The sequence below is a fragment of the Babylonia areolata genome, chromosome 18 (assembly GCF_041734735.1).
Source record: "Babylonia areolata isolate BAREFJ2019XMU chromosome 18, ASM4173473v1, whole genome shotgun sequence".
Lineage (NCBI taxonomy): Eukaryota > Metazoa > Mollusca > Gastropoda > Neogastropoda > Buccinidae > Babylonia > Babylonia areolata.
In genome coordinates, this window is record NC_134893.1 from 57,896,427 (window position 1) to 57,922,971 (window position 26,545).

Below are 26,545 nucleotides of genomic sequence, written 5' to 3' on the forward strand. Positions count from 1 at the left end.
AAATTGTACACAGATAACAGACAAGACAAAACGATAACACCCTGCCCCTCCCTACTAACCTAACGTACCCCGCATCTCCACCAAACTGTCACGCTCTATAGGAGAACGGACGGACTAGTAACCCCCACCCAACCCAGCATAACACCCAGACAACACAAACACAGACTATAAAAAAAAACAATCACTATATATTCATTCAGTACATGATGCAACAATACACAGAGCGTTCAATTGACGATGGAAAACAAAAAAGCACAGCTATAACACAGACAAGTAATTCAGCTAATTAACCAGAAAAGGCATGAAAAGGCACAAACCAACACCGATTCCCCAAGTGAAGGCCAATGGTCTCAAGAGAGATGAACTGAATGAGTCCACGGGAAAAGCGATGATAAATCACAGGAGTATGTGTGTGAGAGTGTGAAAATGTGTGGAGACGAAGACACGGAAACACAGTCACTCAGTTGATGACGATGAAGATACTTAAGCACTATACAAGGGTGACGACTACGATGAAGGTGAGGAGATGGAGACGACGAGACTGAAAATGATTAACTGAAGTACAACGACGGTGAAGGCGAGTGAGTGATGAAGACGACGAGATGATGAACAGAAGTACGACGACGAAGACAAGGACACGTAGAATCCCTTGTATAGACTTGAAGGCCAGAGAACTCTGGTGATGGAAGGCAGAGGAAGGCGGTGGTAGCCAACCGACCCCAAGACCACCCAAGTCAAAGGCGGGCAGTGGGAGCCAAGGGAAGACAGTGGATGGTCAGTGGAAGTCAGTGGATGGCTACGGAAGTGGGAACACTGCAAACACTGGATACAGTCTATCATCCACTGGTAGGATTCACTCTTGCCCCACCCCCGAACCCCCCTCCGCTCCTCAAATGACCAGTAACATAAGTTTGTCAATAACCAAATCTGACAAAAGTTCCGGTTAACCCCCTGCTCAACACATAGGCCATGGAACATTGCAATTTTAATCAGTTGACATATAAAAGCCTTATGCTACATTGATGTTTCAATGGCTGACAACGAAGCCACACCCAAGAAACAAAGAGTTAACGGAAAAGGATAAGGGAGTAATTCGGATATTCTAGCTTATCATGTATCACACATAATGCGACCATACACACCTCGTGGGTGCTTCGACACTGTTGTTCTTCAAAAGAGTGGATTTATTCCGTCATTTAGAAGCCATCTGCCTTCACTTGGAGTGTGATCAGTTATGATCAATCATTATCGTCGCCATTTTTTTATGTGTTATCCCATGCCCTTATTAAATCACTGATTTATTCGTCTGTGTTATAGTTGCGCCTGATATTGCTGTGATTTAGCCATTTGTGTATTTACATTATGTGTTGAATAAATATATTTTGAATTGATATGTTCTTATAGTCTGTGTTTGTATTGTGTGGGTAGGGTGTGGGTTATTAGACCGTTCTCTTATAGAGCGTGACAGTAAGATTGAAGCTATCAATTTCTTTTGTCTATGACTTCCCCTCTTAAAGTAATTTTCTTTGATCATACATTCCAAGTCTACTTATTTCAACAATTCATCTTTTATTCCATCCTCCCTCTATATATCCTATTTTCCCCCTGCTCACATTAAAATGGAAAAAAGGGGGAATAAAACAAGAACAAAACAGGAAACTTTAATTAGATGTCTACAATCACCAGTCTGTGTAACGGGGCAATTTATAAACAGAATATTTTCCTTAATCAAAGATTCCTGAATATATTTGCTCCCAAGTATCATAACCCAAGAAATACGGTTTACAATAAGAACTTACACACACACAGACACACACAGACACACACGCAAAAACACACTCACACGCGCGCGCGCGCGCACACACACACACATAGAGGCACGCACACACAAACACACGCACGCACACACAACACACACACACACACACACACACACACACAAGCAACCACGCACACACGTGCGCGTGCATACGCACACACATACGCGCGCACACGCATATAACAACACACCCACATACATGCACACACACACGCGCGCGCGCGCGCGCACGCACGCACGCATACACAAGCACGCGAGGGTGCGCGCGTACACACACACGTGCACACATACATGCACTTATACTTACCAGCGCACGTGTGCTCACAAGTATTCATCCACTGATTTACAGATACGCACTTTAGCACGAACATATTTATTGACAAGTAAGTACTGACAAGCATCATTAGTGGGAAATTATAACATAGATAAATTAGCCCCTTCTGCAGGGAGTTTTATACACAGATAAGTACTAATACACACACACACGCACGCACGCACGCACGCACACACAAGTATGCTTGCACGCACGCTCGCGCGTGTCAATGTGTGTAGTTATCTTAACAAAGTATATAATCTTGCCTATTGAAGACTTTTCAGGACCATTCGAAACAAACTTGGATTTGCACTGAATTCAAAAGGAATGTATAAAGTGATGAAAATCAGTCTGTACTAGTAACAGATACAGGTGGAAACATGTCGAATGCAACATTTGTGTACCAGACAAATCAGACTGTTCCAGAAGGCTGTGTGGTTTTCGATGTATCAACTATGGGTTTCATCCCCTGGGACAACCCAGAGAACATCATCAGTCAGGAGACGGAAAAGGTTGTTGACACGGTGGTTGGTGCAATATGTCTGCCCGTTCTCTTTCTCATCTCTGTCCCTTGCAATCTGCTCAACATGCTGGTGTTTTGGACGCAAGGCCTCAAAGAACGCATCAACCTGTGTCTCTTCCATCTCTCCTTTGTCGACTTTGTTCACATGCTCAACAGCTTCCTGTTCAACTTTGAGAGAATTCGTCTTCCCTTCTCCATCACGGTGGAGTTTGGTCCTGCGATGGAGTTCATTGTGGACCATGGTCTGATTGGTGTTGTTCGTGGCTTCACGTGGATCTCAGGCTGTGTGTCCATGCTGATCGCGTCAGAGAGGTGTCTGTGTGTGGTCAGCCCTCTCCGTTCTCAAACCTTTCTGAAAACCACAACCACCGCTGCTGTGCTTTCTCTGGCCACTGTGCTCATTTTAACAGGGGCTGTGATGATCGGTCTGAGGTGGAGTTTGATCTGTGTGTGGGATCCAGCCACCAACACTACATCCACAACCATCTACACCAGCGACTTCTACAAGCAGAACAAAGCTCACATGGACGTTTTGACTTTCTTTGTGATCGCTCTCCAAATTTTCGTCTACGTTATTGTTGTCACAGCAACGACAATTGTGACGTCAGTGAAGCTGAAAAAAATGGCGGCTTGGAGAGAAAAATCATCGTCATCGACCTTGTCGTCACGTGAAGTGGCGTTGACACGCATGCTGATCGCTGTTTCCATTCTCTACGTCATCTGCTCTGTACCCTCAATTATTTCAGGTCTGTGTGTGATGTTTGTGCCAGGTATGGGTTTCAGTGGACACTATTATAATTTTTCCAATTTCATGGTTAGCATGATGGAGCTTGCTTCTTTCATCAACGCCACTTTCAACTTCTTTGTTTACTGTTTCCTAGGGTCCAGATTCAGAGAAACCCTGTGGAAACTTCTGGGATGTTTTAATGTTATGTGCAAAGTGGATCAGACATAAATTTTCTTTCCAGTGAAATGCAATATGAAATTGTATGTTGTGGGTATGTACGATCTCTTGACATTTCAGTCGACATGAACGCAACACAACACACTACAATACAAAATTATTGAAATAGCATCGACAGATAGGCGTTCTGGGTGGTGTGGTGTGGGTGTGGCTGGACAGGCCAGTTTGGTGATGACAGCCCCTCCCACAATGTGCAAAGTGAAGTCTGACGCTGGTCTGTCTGTCTGGCTTTGTGGCTTTTTCCTCTGCATCTTTGCCTCGGAATGCTGGGCAAGCGGATCTTCAAACTTGGAGAGGCCTTTCTGAACCGTCTGTCTCCAAGCTGATCGTTGTACTGCTTCCCAAGTGTTCAGGTTGAACATTCTCTCTTTGCAGGTTCTGTGTAAAGGTCATTAGGGATCCGGCCATTATCCACTCGCACCATGTGACCAATCCAGCACACGTGTCTCCATTTCAGCAGGGTGAACATGCTGGGGATTCCAGCTCTCCCCAGGATGATACTGTTCGGATTTTTGTCCTGCCAGGTGATATTCAGAATGCGTCAGACTCAGTATTTGTGGAAGGCGTTGAGCTTTCATTCCTGTCAGGCGCACAAGGTACAGGACTCTCTACCGTACAGGTGGATGTTCATGACGCAAGCCCTGTAGACCTGGATCTTGATGTGCTTCGTCAGCTTCCTGTTTGTCCACACTCTGTCAGTCTGCACATGGTAGTAGCTACCTTGCCGATGCACTTGATTAGCTCAGTGTCAAGAGTCAGTGAGTTAAAGAACGTCAAACCCAGTCATGGAAAACAACCAGTTCATGGCCAGAGATTCTGATGTTGGGTGGAGAGTCCACGCCCAGTTCCATGAACAATGGGTTTTTTTTGGTTTTTTTTGTTGTTTTTTCCCCCCCAGAATAATGGTGATCCCACGTCTTTGCAAGCCAGAGTCCATGCCCAGTCCCATGACCAATGTTGTTGTTTTTTTTCCAGAATTATGGTGATCCTAAGTCTCTGCAAGCCTCACTGAAGCTGTTCACGAACTGATGAAGGTATTCAGCTGAGTAAGCAGTGACTCCCGGAGGAAAAAATACGAGTCCTGGAAGGACGAATTCTCCGAGTCTCCTCTCTTTCCACATCACTCTCTTTCTCCTTACCTTCCTTGCTCTCTGTCCGTACTGTCTTGTGTCAGTGTTTCTCATATGATATTCTCTGTGTGTGTGTGTGTGTGTGTGTGTGTGTGTGTGTGTGTGTGTGTGTGTGTGTGTGTGTGTGTGCGTGTGTGTGCTTGTTAATGCATTTGTGTGTGCGTTTGTGTGCGTGCGTGTCTGTGTGCGTGCGTGAGTGTGTGTATATGTATACATGCAGACTGCATGGACTGTGGCTACATAGACCTGTACCTGATTTACTCACCATCAGGTCATGTGCTGGAGTCCTACACAGCCACGATGGGGAGTTTCTACAGCAGAGAATGGTAAGGTTCTTTCTGCATCAATGCTATTATATTGTATTGCATTGTGTGGGGTTCTAATGTATCATCTCGAGTTGTATCATATTGTAGAGGAGGAATTTTTGTTTAATGTCTCCTCATACATACTGGTGACTGTAGATAATTTGTTAGAATATTGATTTTCACATTTGAATCTTATTGCTTCACATTGTTTCCTCAACAACCACCATATGTACAGCTATGCAATCTCTTATTGTAATGTGATCAGCCATCTTCCTAAACAATAGGCTGAACTCCTCCGTAAATCATTACTAAAATGCTGGGAAAAGGAATCTTTTTGAAGCAAATCAAAAACATCCATTGTTATTCAAATATTTCAAAATCACCTGAACCATGATCTGCAGTTGTCTCCTACCTCACACGTTGGAAGAATAATCGAAACGGGTATTCTAAAATGATGAATAAACTTTTGTGAAAAGAAAAAAAAATGCCGATGGTCAAATAGCATTCTGAAAAGGGTGATCAACAGTAGACCACTTTTTGTGTGTGAACCGAGCAAGTCTGTGTAGATGAAGAAAGCCTGTGAAAAAACAAGTGTAGGTTGTAAAATAAAACTTACTTGAATAACAATTAAAGAAGTGTTGATGCTTAGGACCGTAGGTTCATCTTCAGGGACAATGATCACATTTTCTTCCACTGATCATAGCCCCTAAAGAAGGATCGATGGTCCGAAACACTGACACTTATTACACAAGTCTTTTTTACAGCCCATAGTAGTTGTTTTTTTTTCAGACTAATCAGTAGTCTTTTATTTTATTCCTGCATTTTAGTCTCCGTAAAAACCCTGTTTCTGTGCGTATGTATGTGTTAGAGTGTGTGTATCCATGTTAAACATGACCAAATTCATTCCTCAGCTTGTGTGTGTAACTTCAGGACAGAAGAGAAAACAGTGATTTACACATGTTATGATTATGTGTAGTGCATTGTGTGCTGTTCAGTAGCATGTTATAATTTATCCATGCATGACACTTCTCCTGGAAATTCATATTCAGGCCAATCATAAAACTCCAAATCATGAAATTAAGTTGGAGTAAGCACCTTTTTTTATTTTATTTATTATTATTATTTTTTTTTTTTTTTTACCTTTTCACAAGATGTATAAACTTTGATTAAGGGAATCCATTTAACTTGAGCTGTGATGAGTGGGCGTGTTCAGTATGTGTTGTTATATTGGTGTTTTACAACTGATGATGGGATTTTTGTCTTCCGAAATAGAAAATTGAACAGATTTATTGTGTTTTTGTCACATGTTAACATATCTGTGCGATTTGGTTTTGAATGATTGTTCAGATGAAATTCATTAGTGGCACAGGTAATTCATCTCTTGAAAGGTAATGGTTATAAAGGTCACGGAAGCTTAAGATGGAAGAAGGAGAAAATTGGGCCTGTCCTTCCCATACCAAGCTGTACACATGATTAAAATGAATTCACTGCCTGTGCAGCTGTAAAAGGCTATGAGATCCCAAATTCAAAACTTTTGCAAAAAAAAAAAAAAAAAAAAAAAAAAGTATGAAGCAAAACACTTCTGCCATCAGAAAGAAAACTGTTTCCTGACCCTCTCAACAGCGACAACAGAAAGTTGTATCCTGCCATGCTGTGCGATCTGCTGTCCGATCGTAGAGAGGGAGAAGGGGTGTAGAGGTGGAGGTTCTCTACAATCGGCTTCGGACCCACTCTGCTTACGGAAAACCAGCTTGGACTCCACTGTCGTCCGCCGTTCTTTCTCTGTCAGTGGACCTTGCTTGTGGAATAAACTTCCTCTTTCGCTTCCTCAGGTCCCTGCACTCAGTTCTTTCAAGTCCGGCCTTAAAACTCATCTATTTACTAGATGGCCTCCCTCCCGTGTCTCTTCTTTGTCTTCAGTTTACCAAGTTTAGAGTTATGCATGCGGGTGAATGACTGGTTTGGAAGCGCTTTGATTTGTCTCTGCATCAACTATTATCATCATTACTGACGAGAGATTCCATTTACAGCTTGAATTTACACACTCACACACACAAAAAAAAGCTTTTAGCTTCCTGTTACCCATAATTTATATGTACATGTATTGTGTAATATGTTTTCTGAATAAAGATATGTTAAAACCAAGCATGCACACCCCCGAAAACGGAGTATGGCTGCCTACATGGCGGGGTAAATGAACGAAACGGCCATACACGTAAAATGTTACATGTTTGTTTAAGTGTGTATGTGTGCATGCCTGAAACCTGATTGAATAACACAGGAAACGAATGATGAGCGCCTAGTGGCAGCCGTCAGTCGGCTCTACCCAGGTAGGCAGCCTGTTGTGCAAATGACCCCGTGTTTCTAAAGTGCTTAGAACATGGACTCCGACCAAGGATAGGCGCTATATAAGTATCAATATCAAGTGTGTGTCTATTGGTTAGAGCGTATGGAAAAGTTTGGTTAGTGTATTTGCTAACAAACATTATACAAGAACCCTCCCGTGTGTGTGCGTGTGTGTGTGTGTGTGTGTGTGTGCGCGCGCGCGCGCTTACCCTCCCCCGACCCCCATACACACGCGCGCGCGCTCATTTGCATGTTCCAATTTCATTTAGTTTGATTTCACTTGTTTTGATTTTTACTTTATGGTATAATGTTTTAGATTCAATTCTTTTATTTCAGTTTATGAATTTTGTTCAAACTTCAGACTAAAGCTTGTCAATGTAGTTTGGATATATATATATATGTGTGTGTGTGTGTGTGTGTGTGTGCGCGCGCGCTTAACACCAAGATGGCCAGACATTGGGGCTTCATGGGCAAGAAGCAACACTGTGGAACGCAGTTAGGAACACAGATTTGGGTTGCTTCCTCCCAATGGTCCCTGAAATTCCCTGCTTCCTGAAATACGCGACCTCTCCAGATCATGTCTTTTTGACGGCTTTAGACACAGCCAGCTCCCGAGCTTGGCAAAGGTCAGGATCACAATCCTGCTGATGCTGTAAGTCCTGCCTGGACTCATGAACCCGGATGTCCTTGACAGGCCTTGCCTTGCCGATGCACTTAATTAGCTCAGTGTCAAGAGTCAGTGAGTTAAAGAACGTCAAACCCAGTCATGGAAAACAACCAGTTCATAGCCAGAGATTCCGATGTTGGGTGGAGAGTCCACGCCCACTTCCATGACCAATGGGGTTTTTTGTTGTTGTTTTTTTCCCCCAGAATGATGGTGATCCTAAGTCTCTGCAAGCCTCGCTGAAGCTGTTCACGAACTGATGAAAGTCTTCAGCTGAGTGAGCAGTGACCGCCGGAGGAAAAAATACAAGTCCTGCAAGGACGAATTCTACGAGTCTCCTCTCTCTCTCTCTCCACATCACTCTCTCTCTCTCTACCTTTCTTGCTCTCTGTCCGTTGTGCCTTGTGTCACGTCAGTGTTTGTCATATGGCATTCTGTGTGTGTATGTGTGTGTGTTTGTATGTCAGTGTGTGTGTGCGTGAATGTGTGTGTGTGTGTACATACGTGTGTGCACACAATGCAGACTGCATGGACTGTGGCTACATAGACCTGTACCTGATTTACTCACCATCAGGTCATGAGCTGGAGTCCTACACAGCCACGATAGAGTTTCTACAGCAGAGAATGCACAGGTGGAATCCTTCTGCATCGATGTTATTGTATTGTTTGTATTGTGTGGTGAGGTACTGTATCAACTTGAGTTGTATCATACTGTGGAGGTGGAATTGTGTTTAATGTCTCCTAATACATACTGGTGACTGTAGACAGTTTGTATTGTATCGTGATGTGTTAATTGTATTGTATTGTGTAGTACTGTACTGTAGTTGCCACGACGTGTTTCTTTCTTCTTTTTTTTCAACATGCGCCAAGTCAGAAGTGCATGCTGCATACATGGTCTCAGTTTATCATATCATCCAAACGTCTAGCACCCAGACCACTATTTAAGCTCTGGTGGAGGGAGGGAGGAAGGTAAAAATCCTGGTTCATATCACTAAAATTAATGTGGAAAAGGTGCTGTGACAGGACGCTGCTTGATTTTGGAAGAAAACTAAAGCATGGCAGAAGAGGGAGAAGACACGATTTAAATACCTTTTACCCCTGAAAACAGAGTATGGCTGCCTACATGGCAGGGTAAAAACGGTCATCCACGTAAAAGCCCACTTGTGTACATACGACTGAACGTGGCAGTTGCAGCCCACGAATGAAGAAGAAGACAAAGAGAAACACCTTTTTTTTTTTCTTTTTCACTGATGCTGGAGTAGATTACTGAAACCTACTTGTAAAAAGGTAAAAAGAAAGGTGCTAACTCCAACTTAATTTCATGATTTGGAGTTTTATGATTGGCTTGAATATGAATTTCCAGGAGAAGTGTCATGCATGGATAAATTATAACATGCTACTGAACAGCACACAATGCACTACACATTATCATAACATGTGTAAATCACTGTTTTCTCTTCTGTCCTGAAGTAACACACACACGCATTTCCTGAGGAATGAATTTGGTAATATAATGACTACCATGTTAAATCGATCTCTCATATGCACAAAAACAGAGTTTTTACATAGACTAAAATGCAGGAATAAATTTTTTTAAAAGACTAAAACGCAGGAATAAAATAAAAGTTGACTGATTAGTCTGCAAAAAACCTTAACTACTATGGACTGTAAAATAAGACTTGTATAATAAGTGTCAATGTTTCGGACCATAGATCCTTCTTTAGGGACTATGATCAGTGGAAGAAAATGTGATCATTGTCCCTGAAGATGAACCTACGGTCCTAAGCATCACCACTTCTTTAGTTGTTATTCAAGTAAGTTTTATATCACAACCTACAGATGTTTTTTCACAGGCTTTCTTCATTTATACAGACTCGCTCGGTTCACACACAAAAAGTGGTCTAATGTTGATCACCATTTTCAGAATGCTATTTGACCATCAGCATTTTTTTTTTTTTCACAAAAGTTTATTCATCATTTCAGAATACCCGTTTCGATTATTTTTCCAACGTGTGAGGTAAGGTACATTAATTGGCAACAACAGATCATGGTTCCAGTGATTTTAAAGTATTTGAGTAACAGTGGATTTTTTTTTTATTTGCTTCAAAAAGATTCCGTTTCCCAGCATTTTAGTAATGATTTATGGAGGAGTTCAACCTATTGTTTAGGAAGATAGCTGATCACATTACAATAAGAAATTGCATAGCTGTACATATGGTGATTGTTGAGGAAATAATGTGAAGTGACATTTGACATTGGTGCTCATTGTCCAGGCAACCATACAGAACTGTATCAGGACTGCAAAACCTATACAAAATAATAAAACCATCAACCACAGTGAACACAAAACTATCAACCCCCAACACCCTGCAAAACAGTTCATAATATATCATCTAAAATATTCAGCTGCATAGGCAAGGCTGGGCTGAGTAGGTCAGCCCTTCTGCTTAATTTATCTTCCACAGATGACCTAGAAAAAAGAAAAAAGGATAAAAAATACTTCAGAGCCACACACAAAAAAAACGTATAAACAAGGCCTTATTGACAAATAACACTGCAGAATGGACAACTGGTGTCAATCCCAGCATTTATTTAATCTTTTTTTCTTCTTCTTTTCTTTTATTTTAATAATATCACAAAACTTAATTGCCAGAGCAAAACAGCACAGAAAGTACATCAAAGACTGCAAAGAAGAGAGATTCAAGTGTCAGTTATCATTATATTATCATTTCTTTGACAATGTTAATGAAATTGTGGTTAGTGTATTTGCTAACAAACTACATAAGGACCCTCCCTGTGATGCTCAGATCTCAGCCTCAGCCTTTCCATGGACTCAAGGCAGGGTTCCATGTGCAGGAGTTTTCTGGTAGGGAGTTCTGGAACAAAAATACAGAGTAAAACAGAGTTGGAAAAACTGAATGGGGATAAGGATATGCACAGTTCTGGAACAAAAATACAGAGTGAAACAGAGTGGGAAAAAACTGAATATGGATAAGGGTATGCATAGTTCTGGAACAAAAACAGAGTGAAACAAAGTGGAAAAAACTGAATATGGATAAGAATATGCATAACTTATTCAGGGATATGCCATTGTCTCTCATGACATTGTCCCCATAACAATCATCTATCTGCATCCAACCAGTTAAACAATCAGTCATGCCATTGCAATGAAACTTATTCAAAGGTTCTAAAACAGACCACAACTGACTTGGGTGAAGAAAACTGCAGAAGAAAGGGGGGGAGGGGGGGGGGGGGAGGAGAGAAAAGCCTGGCAAAAAAATAGAAAGAAAAAAAAGCACAAAAAAAAGAGCAAAAAAAAATTGCAAAAGTAACAATGAGTGTATGCATGCATGTATATTATGAACATGCACTGACACACACACACACACACACACACATGTGCATACATGTGCTGTGTGTGCATGGCTTGCTGCAAGTGCACGCACACAAAATTGTCAGCATTCACATACATGTTTACTTGATATCTATACATGTATAACGATCAGCAACAAAACTAAATTTCCACCTACCAGCACCGCCATCTCCTCTTCTGGAATGGACCAGTCAAAGACCTGGGCATTTTCCACAAGCCGTGCTTCTTTGACCGTCTTAGGGATGGTGATGTAGCCCATCTGTACACTGTAGCGAATCAAAATCTGGCCCACCGTCTTGTTTAGTCTGCACGCACACAACACAGATTTGTATATTTGTCAGTGTGTGTGTGTGTGTGTGTGTGTGTGTGTGTGTGTGTGTGTGTTTGCTTTTGTTTCTTGTGTGTGTGTTGTTTTTTTGGCTTGGTGGTGGGTGGGTTGAAGATATTTGTGTACATATAATTATGAATAGACTGGGGTCTGGTTATCTAAGTTTGTTGGTTGAGGGTTGGGCCTCCGAGTCTGTGAGATCATTGCATGTGCGTTGTGTCCATACAATTGCACTGCATATTAACAATGGCAGTTGCACACACATAGCCATCTACATCTATGTATATAATAAGAGGACACTCTCTCTGAATTGTACCTCTCTTAATTTCAGGGCCTGCCATTCTCACATTCTGATACAGTCTCTTAAGCTCACGATACTAGCCTGCTCTAAAAGACTTACTTTTTAGCTATACTGACGATAGTGGGGTCCTTCAGTCGCTCAGCCTTGACCAAAGGGGAGTAACCCATCACTGCAATATCGTTTTTGCGACAGTAGTCGACCAGGTCAACCCTCTTCATCCAGGGGTGCAGTTCGATCTGATTGACGACTGGCGTTGGGACACCTGCTGACTTCATGCCTTCTAAGTGCTGTATACCAAAGTTGGACACACCTATAGACCTGGAATAAATTTGGATATAAGCATGTGAAATGTTCTTAGTTATGTCAAAGAAACATTGATATGATATCTTTGGATGCTCAAATTAAACATGCACATCTCCTAAGTTTATATCATCATTATTATCATTATTATCTTTGTCATTATCATGTCTGTTTGACTGATTGGCTGACTGACTGACTGGTTCATAGATAAATTAGTTAATCAGTTCAATTATTAATGTAGTTACTGTTGTAACTGTGCTTAAAATTAATGTGTATAAAAATAAAATTCTGAAAAATGATAATGTAATTTTATGTGATCTCTTTCAATGCTTAAGCATGTGTATATTTTTTCAAGAGTAAAACTTCAGTTAAATTTTTGCATGGTGAGCTACAAGACCCCATAGCAATTTCTCTTAAGAGATTAAAAAGTTAACTTTACTTGATTTGATACTGAATGTCTGAAAATGAAGTAAACTATGTAGCTCTACACAATGGATGCTCTTGTCACAGACACAAGCATGTGTATATCTATCTATCTATCTCTATCAATATATCTATATATATATATGTACACATACATATATATATACAGATCCTAACATGACTAGCATTTCAAACACTGTCATCTTTTCTGATGACAAGAACAGGGCAAAGGGAGCAAAAAAGAGCAGAAGTGAGCACCCCCCCTGAGCCCCCCCCCCCCCCCCCCCAAAACCAAACTCCCCACCCACACACCTGACCAGTCCTTTCTGCTGGAACTCCATCATGGCTTTGTAGGACTCCAGTACATGGCCCGCAGAGGGAGAGTGGATCAGGTATAGATCAATGTAGCCACAGTCCAATCTGTACACACACACAATACACAGCACAGCTATAACGCACAAAGATAAAGATATGAATAATGCAACACACACATGCACATATCACTGTTTCATAATCAAATTGAAGTGTTTATGTCCTGTGACTCACAAACAGACAACAATTGCTTTGTTGTTTATTTATTTGTTAACAGATGTCATATTTTAACATTATTCTATTGTTAAGATGTTGAATCTAGTACTTCCTTTGTCTTGCATTTATGTAACTCTGCTATCATATTCTATATGCATTGAATGATAAAAAAAAGAAAAAAAAAAGGGGGGAACAGATAATGAGAGAAAAAAAATTAGTCAGATGTTGAATCCTATACACTAAAAAGCAGCTTCATGCATCTCCACTAACATACACTCAAATTGACTGAGTACACTGTGTCACATAATAAACCTTTTTCAAGTTGAAACTATAACACACACACACACACACACACACACACACACACACACACACATTTTACATTTCAAATATACAGTTCACTTTTTTTCTTTGTCTTTTTTGGGGGGCAGGAAAGGAAAAATATAATTTACTTTCGAAGGCTTTCAGTGAACTCTTCTTTGCATGATTCATATCCATTGGTCCACAGTTTGGTGACGATGAAGACATCTTCTCGTTTCACTCCAGACTTTTTCAACCCTTTGCCAACATCTGATTGATTCCTGTAAATATAAAACACACCCAGACATATACAGAACTACATCTGTTGTTTTTGTTGTTGCTGTTGTTGTTGGTTATGCTGTTCTTGCCAATGCTGTTGCTGTTGTTGCTCTTGTTAATAATGATGTTGTTGCTGTTGCTGCTGCTATTGTTGCTGCAACTGTTGGTTATGTTGTGTTTGTTGTTGTTGAAGTTGTTGTTTGCTATTGCTTGTTATGTTGTTGTTGCTCTTGTTGTTGTTGCTGCTTCTGCTGTTGTTGTTGTTGCTGCTGTTGTTGTTAGTTATGGTGTAGTTACTGTTGCTGTTGTTGCTGCTGTTGTTTGTTTTTTTTAACTCTTCCTCCTTCTGCTTATAATCATTATCAATGTATGGATATCAGTGTGTATGTTATCATGCAAAATTTGAATTAAGATTTTAAAAACCAAAAAAAACCGACATACAAACACATGCATACTGAAACACAAACACATACAAACACACATGTGCATATCAACACACAATTAAGCATGTTTGGTCAAGAATTATCAATACTGAAAATGTTTGTGAACCTAATTTGATGAAATCTATACAGCACTAAATTACCCCATAATTTTCACTATGTATGAGTTACATATGGAAAAAAAAGCAAAATATCAATACATAAGTCAAGGCTTTGACAGCAATTAAACATCAGAATATAGAGTTCAAGGCTCACAATTCAGTTTTTTTTCCTCAGTTGCTTTTTTTGTTTTTGTTTTGTTTTTGTTTTGTTTTTGTTTGTTTGTATTGTTTGGTTTTGCTTTTAACAGCAAAAAAAAAAAAAAAAAAAAAAAAAAAAAAAATCAATACATTTGACATCTTTTCTCCTGTCATTTTGTCCTCTAAAACTTGTACAGTCTCTACATACATACCCGTATACAGTATATAACCCCATCTGGTTTTTTTGTTGTTGCTGTTGTTGTGTTTGCTGTTGCTGTTATTATTGTTGCTCTTCTTGGTTATGATGTTGATGCTGTTACTGTTGTTGGTCAAGTTGTTGTGTTTGTTGTTGCAGTTGCTGCTGCTGCTGTTTGCTATGTTTTTGTTGCTATTGTTGTTGCTGCTGCTTCCGCTGTTATTGGTTATGTTTTTGTTACTGTTGCTGCTACTGTTGTTGTCTTTAGATTAAATATTACCCTGTTTTCATACATGTATATGTACATACCCGTATAAAGTGGCAGTGTCAATCATCTTGTAGCCTTTCTTCAAAGCCATGACGGCAGCATTTTCAGCTGGCCCATTGCTGCCGGACGATGCCTGCCACATCCCCAAACCAAACAGAGGCATCTCCTTCCCATCGTTCAGTTTGATGGTGCTGTTCAAGCTCTTAGCTATGGTCACCATCTTTCTTCTTACGCTCATAGCCCTGCAAAAATGGGCACACGCCACATGTAACTCATGATTTATATAGCATTTCACAAACATAGCCAGGCAAAATGCTATGATTAATGAATGTGAGAGAAAAAAAAGTCAGCTATTAACAGTTTATTCATACAGTTTTACCCTCAAAACACATGAGAAAAAAGTTAATAATTCAATTGGTTTGTTCTAAAGCTATTAAAAAAAAACCCCATCTTTATCACCCTTTACTCAAAATGGGATAATAAGTAGCATCTTTACACTTTCACCTTGCCTCCCTCAAAAAAGACATGATTTAGACTTGTTCACATCACATTTGATCATCCATGTCTGTTCCAGTCAAAGAAAACTACAAATTATATTCATATCACTTAACACCAAATCATGTTGCAAGCATATATATATTACATTTGAACATCCATAATTAACTGTGTCTTATCAATAAAATGAACAACAACAACAAAGAACAAGAACAATAATAATCTTCTTTCTTTCCCTTGACTACCGCCTTCATCATTGTGAAGATTCTGTTTAGCATCTGATATGTTCTGAGCATGCATACACTTAACCTATAACTTTTCACTAATAGTAAGCTATTTCTGGAGAACACTCTGGTCAAAGGTGTTGTTGACAATCTAAAGCAATCATCTGCAGCAGAGTTTGACCTTGTTCTGTTGTAATACACTGGGGTGTATGGTGGGGTAGGGGTCAGGAGAGAGTGTCAGTGTTAGGATGTTACACCATTCTTGAAATAGTATTTTTGTGAGTTTGTATCTCGACATTTTTCATGATATTCCTGTGCTTATTCAAACATGTATCATGCATTGTTAAATGTGCTCTGAGCCACAGGGTAAGTGCTATCTATATAGATATAACAGGACATTGTTGTGATCATCATGGCTAAATTGTTATAAATATAATCATGGCTAAATCCACATTCCTTCTCTTCCATTCCTGTGTGACTTCTAACTCGACGTGTTTTGAAAAAAAAAAAAAAAAGTCCTATTTTAGCAACCTAAATTCAGGGACCTATTTTACGTGTGCATTCATGATGCGGTATTGCGATTAGTAAAAATGTGGATATATCCTGATGAATAAATGCAACCCAATATTATTTATTACTCAAATGGAGACAGCAAAGCAAGAACTGATTATACCAGTACATCAGCTCATGAGGCCGCCTCTTCGTTAAAATCACATTCAGTTTCAGTGTCAAAGCCTATCGACTGATCCATCTGTTTGGGGGGTAGGAGGTAAAGGGGGGGGGGGGGGGGGGGGGGGGGCCTGACTTCGCACAAAGTGTTTTTATCTAAAACCCGGTTAATCAAATACATAAAAATACAATGTCACATTGTTTAATCGAGCCTTGTTAAATCTTGTGTGGCTGCACGTCGAATACCAATCAACTGTGGATCAATGAAAGACCGTGAAATGCTTACGATCAGGTCTTATGTAAACATCCGAATCTGAGCATTTATGTTACAGTATCCACAAATGTGGCCATTATGCGGGTCGAGTAGAGTGTCGGAACTTCCATCGAGAAAACGCACGTTTGCTGGGCGCTATCCCAAATTTATTTGAATGTATACCACAGTCGTACCACTGAGCTGAATGGGACAAACCAACCTTCCGATAAGCTTACTCGTGTTTTAACCCTCGTGTTTTTCCGTGGTAACCAAGGGAAGCTATTCTGATTTGCTCATTGCCGACTAAAAAACAAACAAAAAAACCACACCAGAAATAATAATAATAATAATAATAATAATAATAATAATAGTGGTATTTATATAGCGCTGAATCTTGTGCAGACACACACACACACACACACACACACACAACAAAAGACGGATATTTTGGCACATGTGACAAGTTTTTGTTATTTTGTTTGAGTATTATGATGATGATGATGATGATGATTATCAATTTATCTTTTTTCCAATTATTTTCAAAATCTTTTTTCATTTTCATTTTTATTTTACCGCAGCCAGTTACAGTTATAAAAATGGCCACATATACATAAAAATCAGTATCCTATCCCCGGGTCCCACCCCCACCTATGGCGGCCCGGTGGGTGCACAGACACAACTGAAATAATTATAAGTTCGTGGGGTAGGTGCGACTGGCAAAATTGTGTCCACGTGACGATGCCGATACAGAAAAAAAAGAACATGTGCAGGCCTATACCTCAGTTTTAGAATTGTGCAGACTTTTGTGTTTCTGTATATATATTCAACTGTCTTAAGCTCGTAATCAGTACTGTTGTTTTACAGACTGAGGTGAACTTTGAGAGAGTGCATGGGAGGTGGGGGTGTTGGGGTCGGGGTCAGCCCGATACTCCCCCGTGTCGATAGTCCCTCTCACAAAGATCCAAAAACAGTCAAATACAGATGTATGTATATACTTGTGACTGATAATGCTTTCTGCTTGATCGAAGTTGTGTTGTGGAATGATGAATGTGTTATGTGTTCTCCTCATAACAGCCGTCCACGTTCAGAGTTGAGCAGCGACTTGTGTGTTGGGCCCGCTGTTGTGTGGGCTCGCTGCCTTGTAGTCCGGGCCGTGTTACACGGACTTGGACTTTTTCATCACGACTCAGTGTATCTGGTGGCAAAAGCTCGCTCTCTCTCTCTGTCTCTCTGTCTCTGTCTCTGTCTCTCTCTCTTCGTCTCTCATTTTCTGTTTCTCTGTCTCTCCCCCTCTCTGCCACTCTCTCTCTGTCTCTCTCTCTCTGTGTAAGTCTCTCTCTGTCAGTCTCTCTGTCTCTGTCAGTCTCTCTCTCTCTCACACACTCTCTGTCTCTCATTTTCTGTTTCTCTGTCTCCCCCCCTCTCTGCCTCTCTCTCTCTCTCTCTCTGCCACTCTCTCTCTCTCTCTCTCTCTCTCTGTCTCCCCCTCTCTGCCACTCTGTCTCTGTCTCTCTCTCTCTCTGTCTCCCCATCTCTGCCACTCTCTCTCTGTCTCTCTCTCTGTGTCTGTCTCCCCATCTCTGCCATTCTCTCTCTCTCTCTGTCTCTCTCTGTCTCCCCCTCGCTGCCACTTTCTCTGTCTCCCCCTCTCTGCCACTCTCTCTGTCTCTCTCTGTCTGTCTCCCCATCTCTGCCACTCTCTCTCTGTCTCTGTCTCCCCATCTCTGCCACTCTCTCTCTGTCTCTCTCTGTGTGTCTGTCTCCCCATCTCTGCCACTCTCTCTCTGTCTCTCTCTCTCTGTGTCTCCCCCTCTCTGCCACTCTCTCTGTCTCCCCCTCTCTGCCACTCTGTCTCTCTCTGTGTCTCCCCCTCTCTGCCATTCTGTCTCTGTCTCTCTCTCTGTGTCTCCCCCTCTCTGCCACTCTCTCTCTCTGTCTCTCTCTCTCTCTGTCTGTCTCCCCATCTCTGCCACTATGTGTGTGTGTGTGTGTGTGTCTGTCTGTCTGTCTCTCTCTCTGTCTCCCCCTCTCTGCCACTCTCTCTCTCTCTCTCTCTCTCTCTTTCCCTCTGTCTCCCCATCTCTGCCACACACACACTCTCTCTCTGTCTCTGTCTCTCTCTCTCTCTCTCTGTGTCTCCCCCCAGAATTGAGAGATATCAGAGAACAATTAATTCCAGAAAAATATTTCAGACAACCTTGTTTATTCAAACTCGTCTTGTTAATGTCATCTACAAACGAAAGTCTTGTTAAACAATTCACTCTTTATCTGTGTAAAGTGTTTAAACGTCGAAGTGCCTTCGTAACATCTTGAACGTTCTGTGTATTTGTACGCGACTTTCATGTTTATCCCCCTTCTAAGGGGCTATGGCCTTTATGAATAAAACATCTTCAGTCTTCAGTCTTCTGTGTCTCCCCCTCTCTGCCACTCTCTCTCTCTCTCTCTCCCTCTCTCTCTCTCTCTCTCTCTCTCTCTCTCTCTCTCTCTCTGTCTCCCCCTCTCTGCCACTCTGTTCAAGGAAGGTAGTCGATGTACTGCATCCTTCCAACAGCAGAAGAGAACAGAGATACAGAGGAGCTGGAATGAGAAGACCAGCAGTCTCAACATGGAGAAGGACACCGGCAAGTTGTGGAACCTGACCAAGCTTCTGAACGAAGACACGGGCACCAGACACAGCAGAACTGTCATTGAGGAAAACGGCAAGCACCACGCGGGCAAGCAGGCAGCCAACATCCTTGCAGACTTTTACAGAGAGGGCAGCACCACAACACTCCCTGAAGCCCGAGTGCAGGAAGTCCAGAGGGAGATCAAGGAGAAGCTGAAACAGCAGAACCCGAGTCAGTCCATGATGACAGCCTTCTCCATGGCCGAACTCAGTGCAGCCATCAGGAAACTGAAGGAAAAGAAAGCCCCTGGGAAAGACGGCATCCCGAATGACATGATCAAGAACCTGGGACCTGTAGCCAGACAGAAGCTCCTCTTGATCATCAACCAGTCCTGGGACACAGGGAAACTTCCAGACCAGTGGAGAGAAGCCATCATCGTCCCCATCAGAAAGAAGCAGAAGGATAAGACTAAGAAGTCCAGCTATCGACCAATCAGCCTCCTGAGTTGTCTGGGCAAGGTGATGGAAAGGATGGTGAACACTCGACTCCTGAAACACCTTGAAGAAAACCACCTGCTCAGCAATACCCAATCAGCCTACAGGAAAAACCGCAGCACCGAAGACCAGCTGGTGTACCTTGCACAGGAGAAAGAGACTGCCTTTCAAGAAAAGAAGAAGGTGCTTGCAGTCTTCGTGGACCTAACCAAGGCCTTCGACAAGGTCTGGAAGGCAGGACTTCTCCTGAAGCTCCTCAACAAGAAAGTGGAAGGGAAGATGTACCGCTGGATCCAGGATTTCCTCCAACACCGCAGGGCAAGGGTAAATCTCGACGGGAAAACCAGCCATCGGGTCACTCTACAGCAAGGTGTGCCGCAAGGAGGAGTCGTTTCCCCTACACTTTTCCTCATCTTCATCGACGACATCGCTGAGAAGATCTCCAAGCATGTCTCCAGAGCCCTCCACGCTGATGACTTTGCTGCCTGGAGTGCTGCGGAATACCTCACGTCCGCCAGCCACAGAATGCAGGAAGCACTCAACCACGTGGGAACATGGGCCTCTGCCTGGGGAGTAGACATCAACACCACCAAGACAGTCTCAGCAATCTTCTCGCTGTCACCGATGTCAGAAACCTCCCACCTCAAACTGAACGGAAAGCAGTTGAAACAGGATGACACGCCAATGTACCTGGGTGTGAAGCTCGACAAGCGATTGACATGGAACCCCCATCTCAAGGACATCGAGAGACGAGCAACCAGAAAACTGGCCATCCTGAAAAAACTCGCCGGGACCTCTTGGGGTGCCAACAGCAGCATACTGCAGAGGGTGTACACTGGAACTGTCAGGCCCACCCTGGAGTATGGCAGCACTGCCTGGGCCACGGCATCAGCAACCAACACAAGCCGCCTGAGCAAAGTCCAGAACGCAGGGCTACGGCTGATCACTGGCGGGATAAAGACGACTCCAGTTCAGGCGATGGAGAAACGCACAGGCCTCCACCCACTCGAAGATAGACGAGAGGAAAAAGTCTTCATCCACAGCGAGAAGCTCCTGCACATGCCAACTCACCCAATGCACGAAAAACTGAAGCACCCAACAAAGAACAGACTGAAGCGGACCAGCTTCAACCACCTCTCCAAGGCCCTGCACCGCCAACATGAAGACCTGCTGCCCTCGTCCCCTGCCGAGATGGAAACACTCCCCGACTTCGAGGAACCGGCCGACCAACTGGAAGGAGTCTCAATCATCACAAAAGTCCCTGGCATCGACCAAAAGGACTGCCAAGCCCCTCCCCTGCTGAAAGCTCTGACATTGGAGATGATTGAGACTCGGTACAACCCCAGCGAATGGACGCACGTCTTCACAGACGGATCCTCGGAGGGAGCGGTGAAGAATGGAGGAGCAGGCATCTTCATCAGGCACACAGATGGAAGACTGACCCCTGGAGCCTTCCCCACAGGAAGAATCTCCTCGAACTACAGAGCGGAGACAGCAGCACTAATCCATGCTGCACAAGGCCTCAGGACGTCAGTCAACCCACCACCAAAGATAGCCTTCTTCACTGACTGCAGATCTCTCCTGCAGGGACTCCAGTCAACCAGAAACGAACAGCAGCTGACAAACATCAAAGCAGCCCTTCATGACCTTTCAAAACGGTCGACTGTCACTGTTCAGTGGGTTCCTTCTCACTGTGGGGTCACGGGGAACGAAAAGGCCGATGCTCTCTCCAAGGCAGGCAGCAAAATGAAGCAGTTCAGCCACCCCGTGACCTACAGAGGCCAGGACCATCATCCACAACCGTTACCAGAACCAGTGGAAGAGAAGGCTGGGTGCAAACAGTGGTGTCGATCCAATCCACCAGCTCCAGAGACACCAGCAGACAGTCCTCTTCAGACTGAGAACTGGCCACTGCCGACTACTGAGTCACCTTCACCGTATGAAGATCGCCCACACTGATGAGTGTCCATGTGGCACTGGACCCCAGACCCCTGAACACATCCTCCAACACTGCCCAACCCATGAAGCTCTACGGCGTCAAACCTGGCCAGGGGGCACAGAGCTACAGGCGCAGCTCTGGGGAGACCGCCACGACCTGGAGAAGACCGTGGGTTACATCGTGGCGACAGGGGTGACCGTCTGACGCAGCCAAAACATCGAACGCAGAAGAAGAAGAAGAAGAAGATGTACTGCAGGACACTGTGCCGGGCAAAACATGGACCAGTGAAGACATTGTGCGTGCCCATCGTCTTGGCCGAACCAATAACTCCTTCAGACCTCAACCCATCATTGCGAAGTTAGCGCGCTGGTCAGATAAGATGACGATTCTCACCAAAGGACGTGAAGCGCTACGGAAAAAGGGAGTGAGAGTGGCAGGGGATTTGACAAGCAAACACCAGAAGACCATACAGGATTACCGGAATCAAGGGATTCGTGATTTCTACAAAGGCAGTAAGTTGGTCGTGGCTGGTCCGTTCCAGACTCATACCTTAAATCGAGGTAGTAACGCCGACGCTACACGACGTGGACTCGGTCACGGAGAGAACACGCACATCAACAGGAGACAGCTGCCTGATGAGCGTTCCTGGCAAAGATCCCTTGCAACCCCCACCGTCATCAGCATCAACGCATTTCCAGAAACCCACACCCCAACGCTCACCATCAAGAATACAGGGCTGAGTTAGAAGCTCACAACTACACAGACAGAGGCTATAAGTACGACTACCAAAGCATGTACGACTACGGAGAGTGGATAGAGTCGTTCAGCCAGCATCCCTTTCCTGATATGCAAGGTTACCAGTGGGACACCTCTCCTTACGACCAGGAAAACGAAGATTTGAGAAGAAATTCCGATTTCAACAGTGTTATGTCCAGCGGCGGAAATAGCACTATCCACAACACACGTGTCACTGAAGAGAATCCTGGCAGTGTAAGAAATATTTGCCAAGAAGAGCCGTCTACAGCACAACAGCCAGTTACCACAGATATTCGTGGCGAAACGGGTTCCTACAGCTCCTCTGACCCCAGTGCAAGACAGGATGACGCGGGAACTCAAGCAGCCAGGGCAGACACTTCCCCTGTCAAAGGCACCCCTGCTGAGGGACGAGAGAAACCAGAAGAAAACCAGCAGCACGACGGGGACTTGCTGACCGGAACTGGCGCCGAGCAAGAACCGTTTCCCTGAAGGCCTTGGTGACAAAGGTGGGACAGCTGGAGATCCCCATCAACCAGAGGACTCACCTACGGCAGAACCCACCCTGGACGTGCGATCTTCAGCAACTGCGAACACCGCCCCTGAACAACCATCCACAGTTGACTGTGACAGCAGCACCAGTCGTACAGAAGCCCCCGTTACAGACGAGGATTCATCTGGGAAGTGCAAACCACGGGAAAAGACTAGATCCCAAACCAAGGGTCCTGCTGCAAGACTCAGAAGCAGCTCAGTGTGCAGTGCTAGAGACAAAAAACAATGAACCCTGCAAGATAGTGTGACAAAAAGTGTATCCCAAACCAGTGCAAAAAGGGCGACGCCCGACCAGGACTAGAAAGGAATAGGATTTCGGCCCGGCCCATACAACTGGCAGCGGACTTGAGAATGTTGTACAAAGACAGTCCGTAAGTTTCCTCACATATAACACAGAAGGACTCGCCAGTTTGTATGATCCTGATACACGGGCATATATTGAGAGTTTTGATGTTTGTTTATTAGTAGAGACTTTTTCAACTTCATTCCCTTCCTTACTATTTCCTCTTCATGACTCTTTTATTGCACCTGGCGTGAAAGTTAATGACGCCCCGACAGCCAGGCTGTCTGGAGGTGTAGTACTAATGGTTAAAAAGGGACTTACTAGATACTTTAAAAGAATCGAAATAGAATTTGATAATATGATTGCAGTAAGAATGTCAAGTGAAATTTGGGCACAAACACTCCTCTTTTCTTGTTAGGCTGTTACATCCCGCCAATTCAGTCAACATATTATAGAGATACTGAAATACAAAACGGAATCTCTTTCATTGAACAGTGTATGATGGATATACTTGAGGACATGGGTGATGTTCATTTTATTTTGATGGGTGACATGAATGCACGGACTGGAAATGAAAACTCACGTGGATTTGATGCTGTTGAGTTTTCCCCCGATGACCTCTTTCATAATTTTGAAACTGTAACTGACAACAGGCGCATATCCAAAGATCAAACGATAAACGATTTGGCAAATATATGTTAAACATTTGTGATCAGTTTGATTTGGTGATTCTAAATGGGACAGATATCGATAGAACTGGTGGGAATTTCACTTACATATCATCCACTGGAAGTAGTGTCGTTGACTATTTTATTGTATCGAAACAATTTCTTTCATTATCACTCTCATTGCATGTTGCTGAAAAAATAGAATCCAAATACATGCCAGTTGAAATGTATATGGGGCGACAAAAAGAATCCTCTTCAAATGAAAATGTTCCTAAATGTTTTGCTTTTGAAAAATATGTGTGGAATCCTGATATGGGCGACGAATTTCTCGCATGTCTAGGAACAGAAGAAGTACAATTTTGTTTTAGAGAAGCCACTGATTTAATTGGCCATGACATCAACGCTTCGCTACGAAAGTTTAATGAAGGTCTCCTGAGTGCAGGACAATGCATGAAGAAGCGTATTGTTGTAGGAAACATACGAAAGCAAATAATTATGGTTTGACACAGAGTGCAGAGAAAGCAGAAGATATACAAGACAAAGTCTTAGGGTATTTAACAGTACTAACGACATTGAAGATAGAGAGTCTTACGCGCAGAAACGTAGGGAGTACAAAAATCTTTTAAAGATGAAAGCAAATGAACATCGCCAAAATGTTGTTGCGACTTTACATAAAACGATAAATAACCCAAAGGCTTTTGGGGGCAAGCTCAAATCATTTCTAAAAAAGAGCTCTCCACAAACAACGATTTCCAAAGAGGAATGGTTTAACCACTTTTCCACAGTCTTTAATCCACGTGATACTAACTACACTGGATATGATTGTAGTGAAGACGGTAATGATACAGACTCGGTTTCATAATATGAAGGACACAACACTACCATGCTAGAAAACGACATTACTGAGGCGGAAATTTACTCAGCGTTGCGATGCTTGAAAAGCGGTAAAGCTTCAGTACCAGATGGGGTTATTAATGAATTTCTTAAAAACTCATCAACAGTTATTGTTCCGTTCTTAGTTCAGTTCTTTAATGAATTATTTTCTTCAGGTTCTTATCCGGAAGATTGCTCAGAAGCCATTATACAACTTCTACACAAAAAGGGCGACCCAAACACCGCAGACAACTACAGAGGCATTTCTTTGCTAAATGTCTGCAGTAAGTTGTATAGTTCTATTTTGAATAAGCGCTTGTCTCAATGGATTGAAGATTACAACATTCTCAATGACAGTCAAGCTGGTTTTCGAAGAAATCATAGTACAGTTGATCATATTTTCACACTCACCTGTTTAGTTCAAAGACAATAAAAAGTTATATGTTGTTTTTATTGACCTTAGGAAGGCATTCGATTCGGTTAGCAGACAAAAGCTCTGGAACATATTAAGAAAACACGGTGTAAATGGGAAAATGTACAGAGCCATACAAAGCATGTATAGAACAGTGAAAGCTAAAGTCCGATCGGGTATTGATATGACAGAGTCTTTTCTATGTCCAAGAGGACTAAAACAAGACGAAATATGCAGTCCGGTTTTATTTTCCCTTCTTATTAATGAACTCGCAGATGAAATCACAAAACATGGCAGACATGGAATTCAGTTGATACCTGATATCGTGGAAATTATGATTCTGCTGATTGCAGATGATGTCGTTTTAGCTTCTGATACTGTTTGTGGTTTACAAAACCAGCTAAACCTTTTGCATAATGTAGCTGTCAAACTGGGACTAGATGTAATCCTTGAAAAATCAAACGTGATTATCTTTAGAAACGGTGGTCATGTTGCTGCATGTGAACGGTGGTACTGTGGAGAAAATCAGATAGAAGTGACAAACTTATACAGGTATCTTGGTGTCTATCTCTCTTCTCGCTTGTCCTTTTCCCACGCTTTGAAAGATATCGCTGATCGTGCAAAAAAAGGCGTGGTATGTATCTCCAGATTACTCTGGTCTCTAGGAGAAAGATCCCCCACTGTGTTTTTCAAACTGTTTGATGCACAGATCCAGCCTATATTGAGTTATGGTGCTGAAGTTTGGGGTATTAATAACGATCTTACAGTCATAGAAAGGGTGCATCTGTTTCCACTGAAAAGATTTTTGAATGTCACCACCAAAACGCCAAATCTTTTAGTTTATGGTGAGACAGGACGCTACCCATTATACATAAATATGTACACTAAGTGTTTGAAATACTGGTTACGTGTTGTCATGATGCCTACCCATCGTTTGCCATTTAAAGCATATAAAATGCTTTTATACCTACATGAACAAAATAAGAAAACGTGGGCCTCTTCCATTTGTTATACATTGTATTATCATGGTTTTGAAGAAGTTTGGAGGAATCAGGGTGTGGGTGATGAAAAGGCGTTTTTGGCTGAATTTAAGGAACGTTTAGTAAGGTCCTATAAACACGAATGGGTAAACAGTATAAATTCAAATGACAGATTCTTATTCTATTGCTCATTCAGCTCATCTTTAGCTTTAGCACCGTATTTAAACATGTTAAAACACATTAGAATTCGGATATTTTTAACTCGTTTGAGATTAGGAGTATCACCATTAAAAATACACAAACTA

The 26,545-nt window shown here is 42.5% G+C and overlaps 2 protein-coding genes across 6 annotated transcripts; one reads left to right on the plus strand and one right to left on the minus strand.

The window, feature by feature from the left end:
• The first annotated feature begins 2,512 nt into the window (after positions 1-2,512).
• Positions 2,513-3,828, plus strand: LOC143292290 (uncharacterized). Its single transcript, XM_076602475.1, has 2 exons — positions 2,513-3,401; positions 3,779-3,828. The coding sequence occupies exons 1-2, from the start codon at positions 2,513-2,515 to the stop codon at positions 3,826-3,828; spliced, it is 939 nt and encodes a 312-aa protein (XP_076458590.1).
• Positions 3,829-9,646: 5,818 nt separating this feature from the next.
• Positions 9,647-16,950, minus strand: LOC143292093 (glyoxal reductase-like). 5 transcript variants are annotated; one of them, XM_076602275.1, is made up of 7 exons: positions 16,825-16,909; positions 15,081-15,281; positions 13,770-13,898; positions 13,102-13,209; positions 12,166-12,384; positions 11,595-11,742; positions 9,647-10,940 (listed from the first exon to the last, which is right to left on the minus strand). In XM_076602275.1, the coding sequence occupies exons 2-7, from the start codon at positions 15,275-15,277 to the stop codon at positions 10,881-10,883; spliced, it is 861 nt and encodes a 286-aa protein (XP_076458390.1). In that variant the 5' UTR covers positions 15,278-15,281; positions 16,825-16,909; the 3' UTR covers positions 9,647-10,880. The 5 variants fall into 5 exon arrangements, with proteins under 5 accessions (XP_076458390.1, XP_076458391.1, XP_076458386.1 ...); XM_076602276.1 differs by having other exon boundaries at positions 16,875-16,903; XM_076602271.1 differs by lacking the exon at positions 16,825-16,909 and adding an exon at positions 16,438-16,477.
• Positions 16,951-26,545: the final 9,595 nt, after the last annotated feature.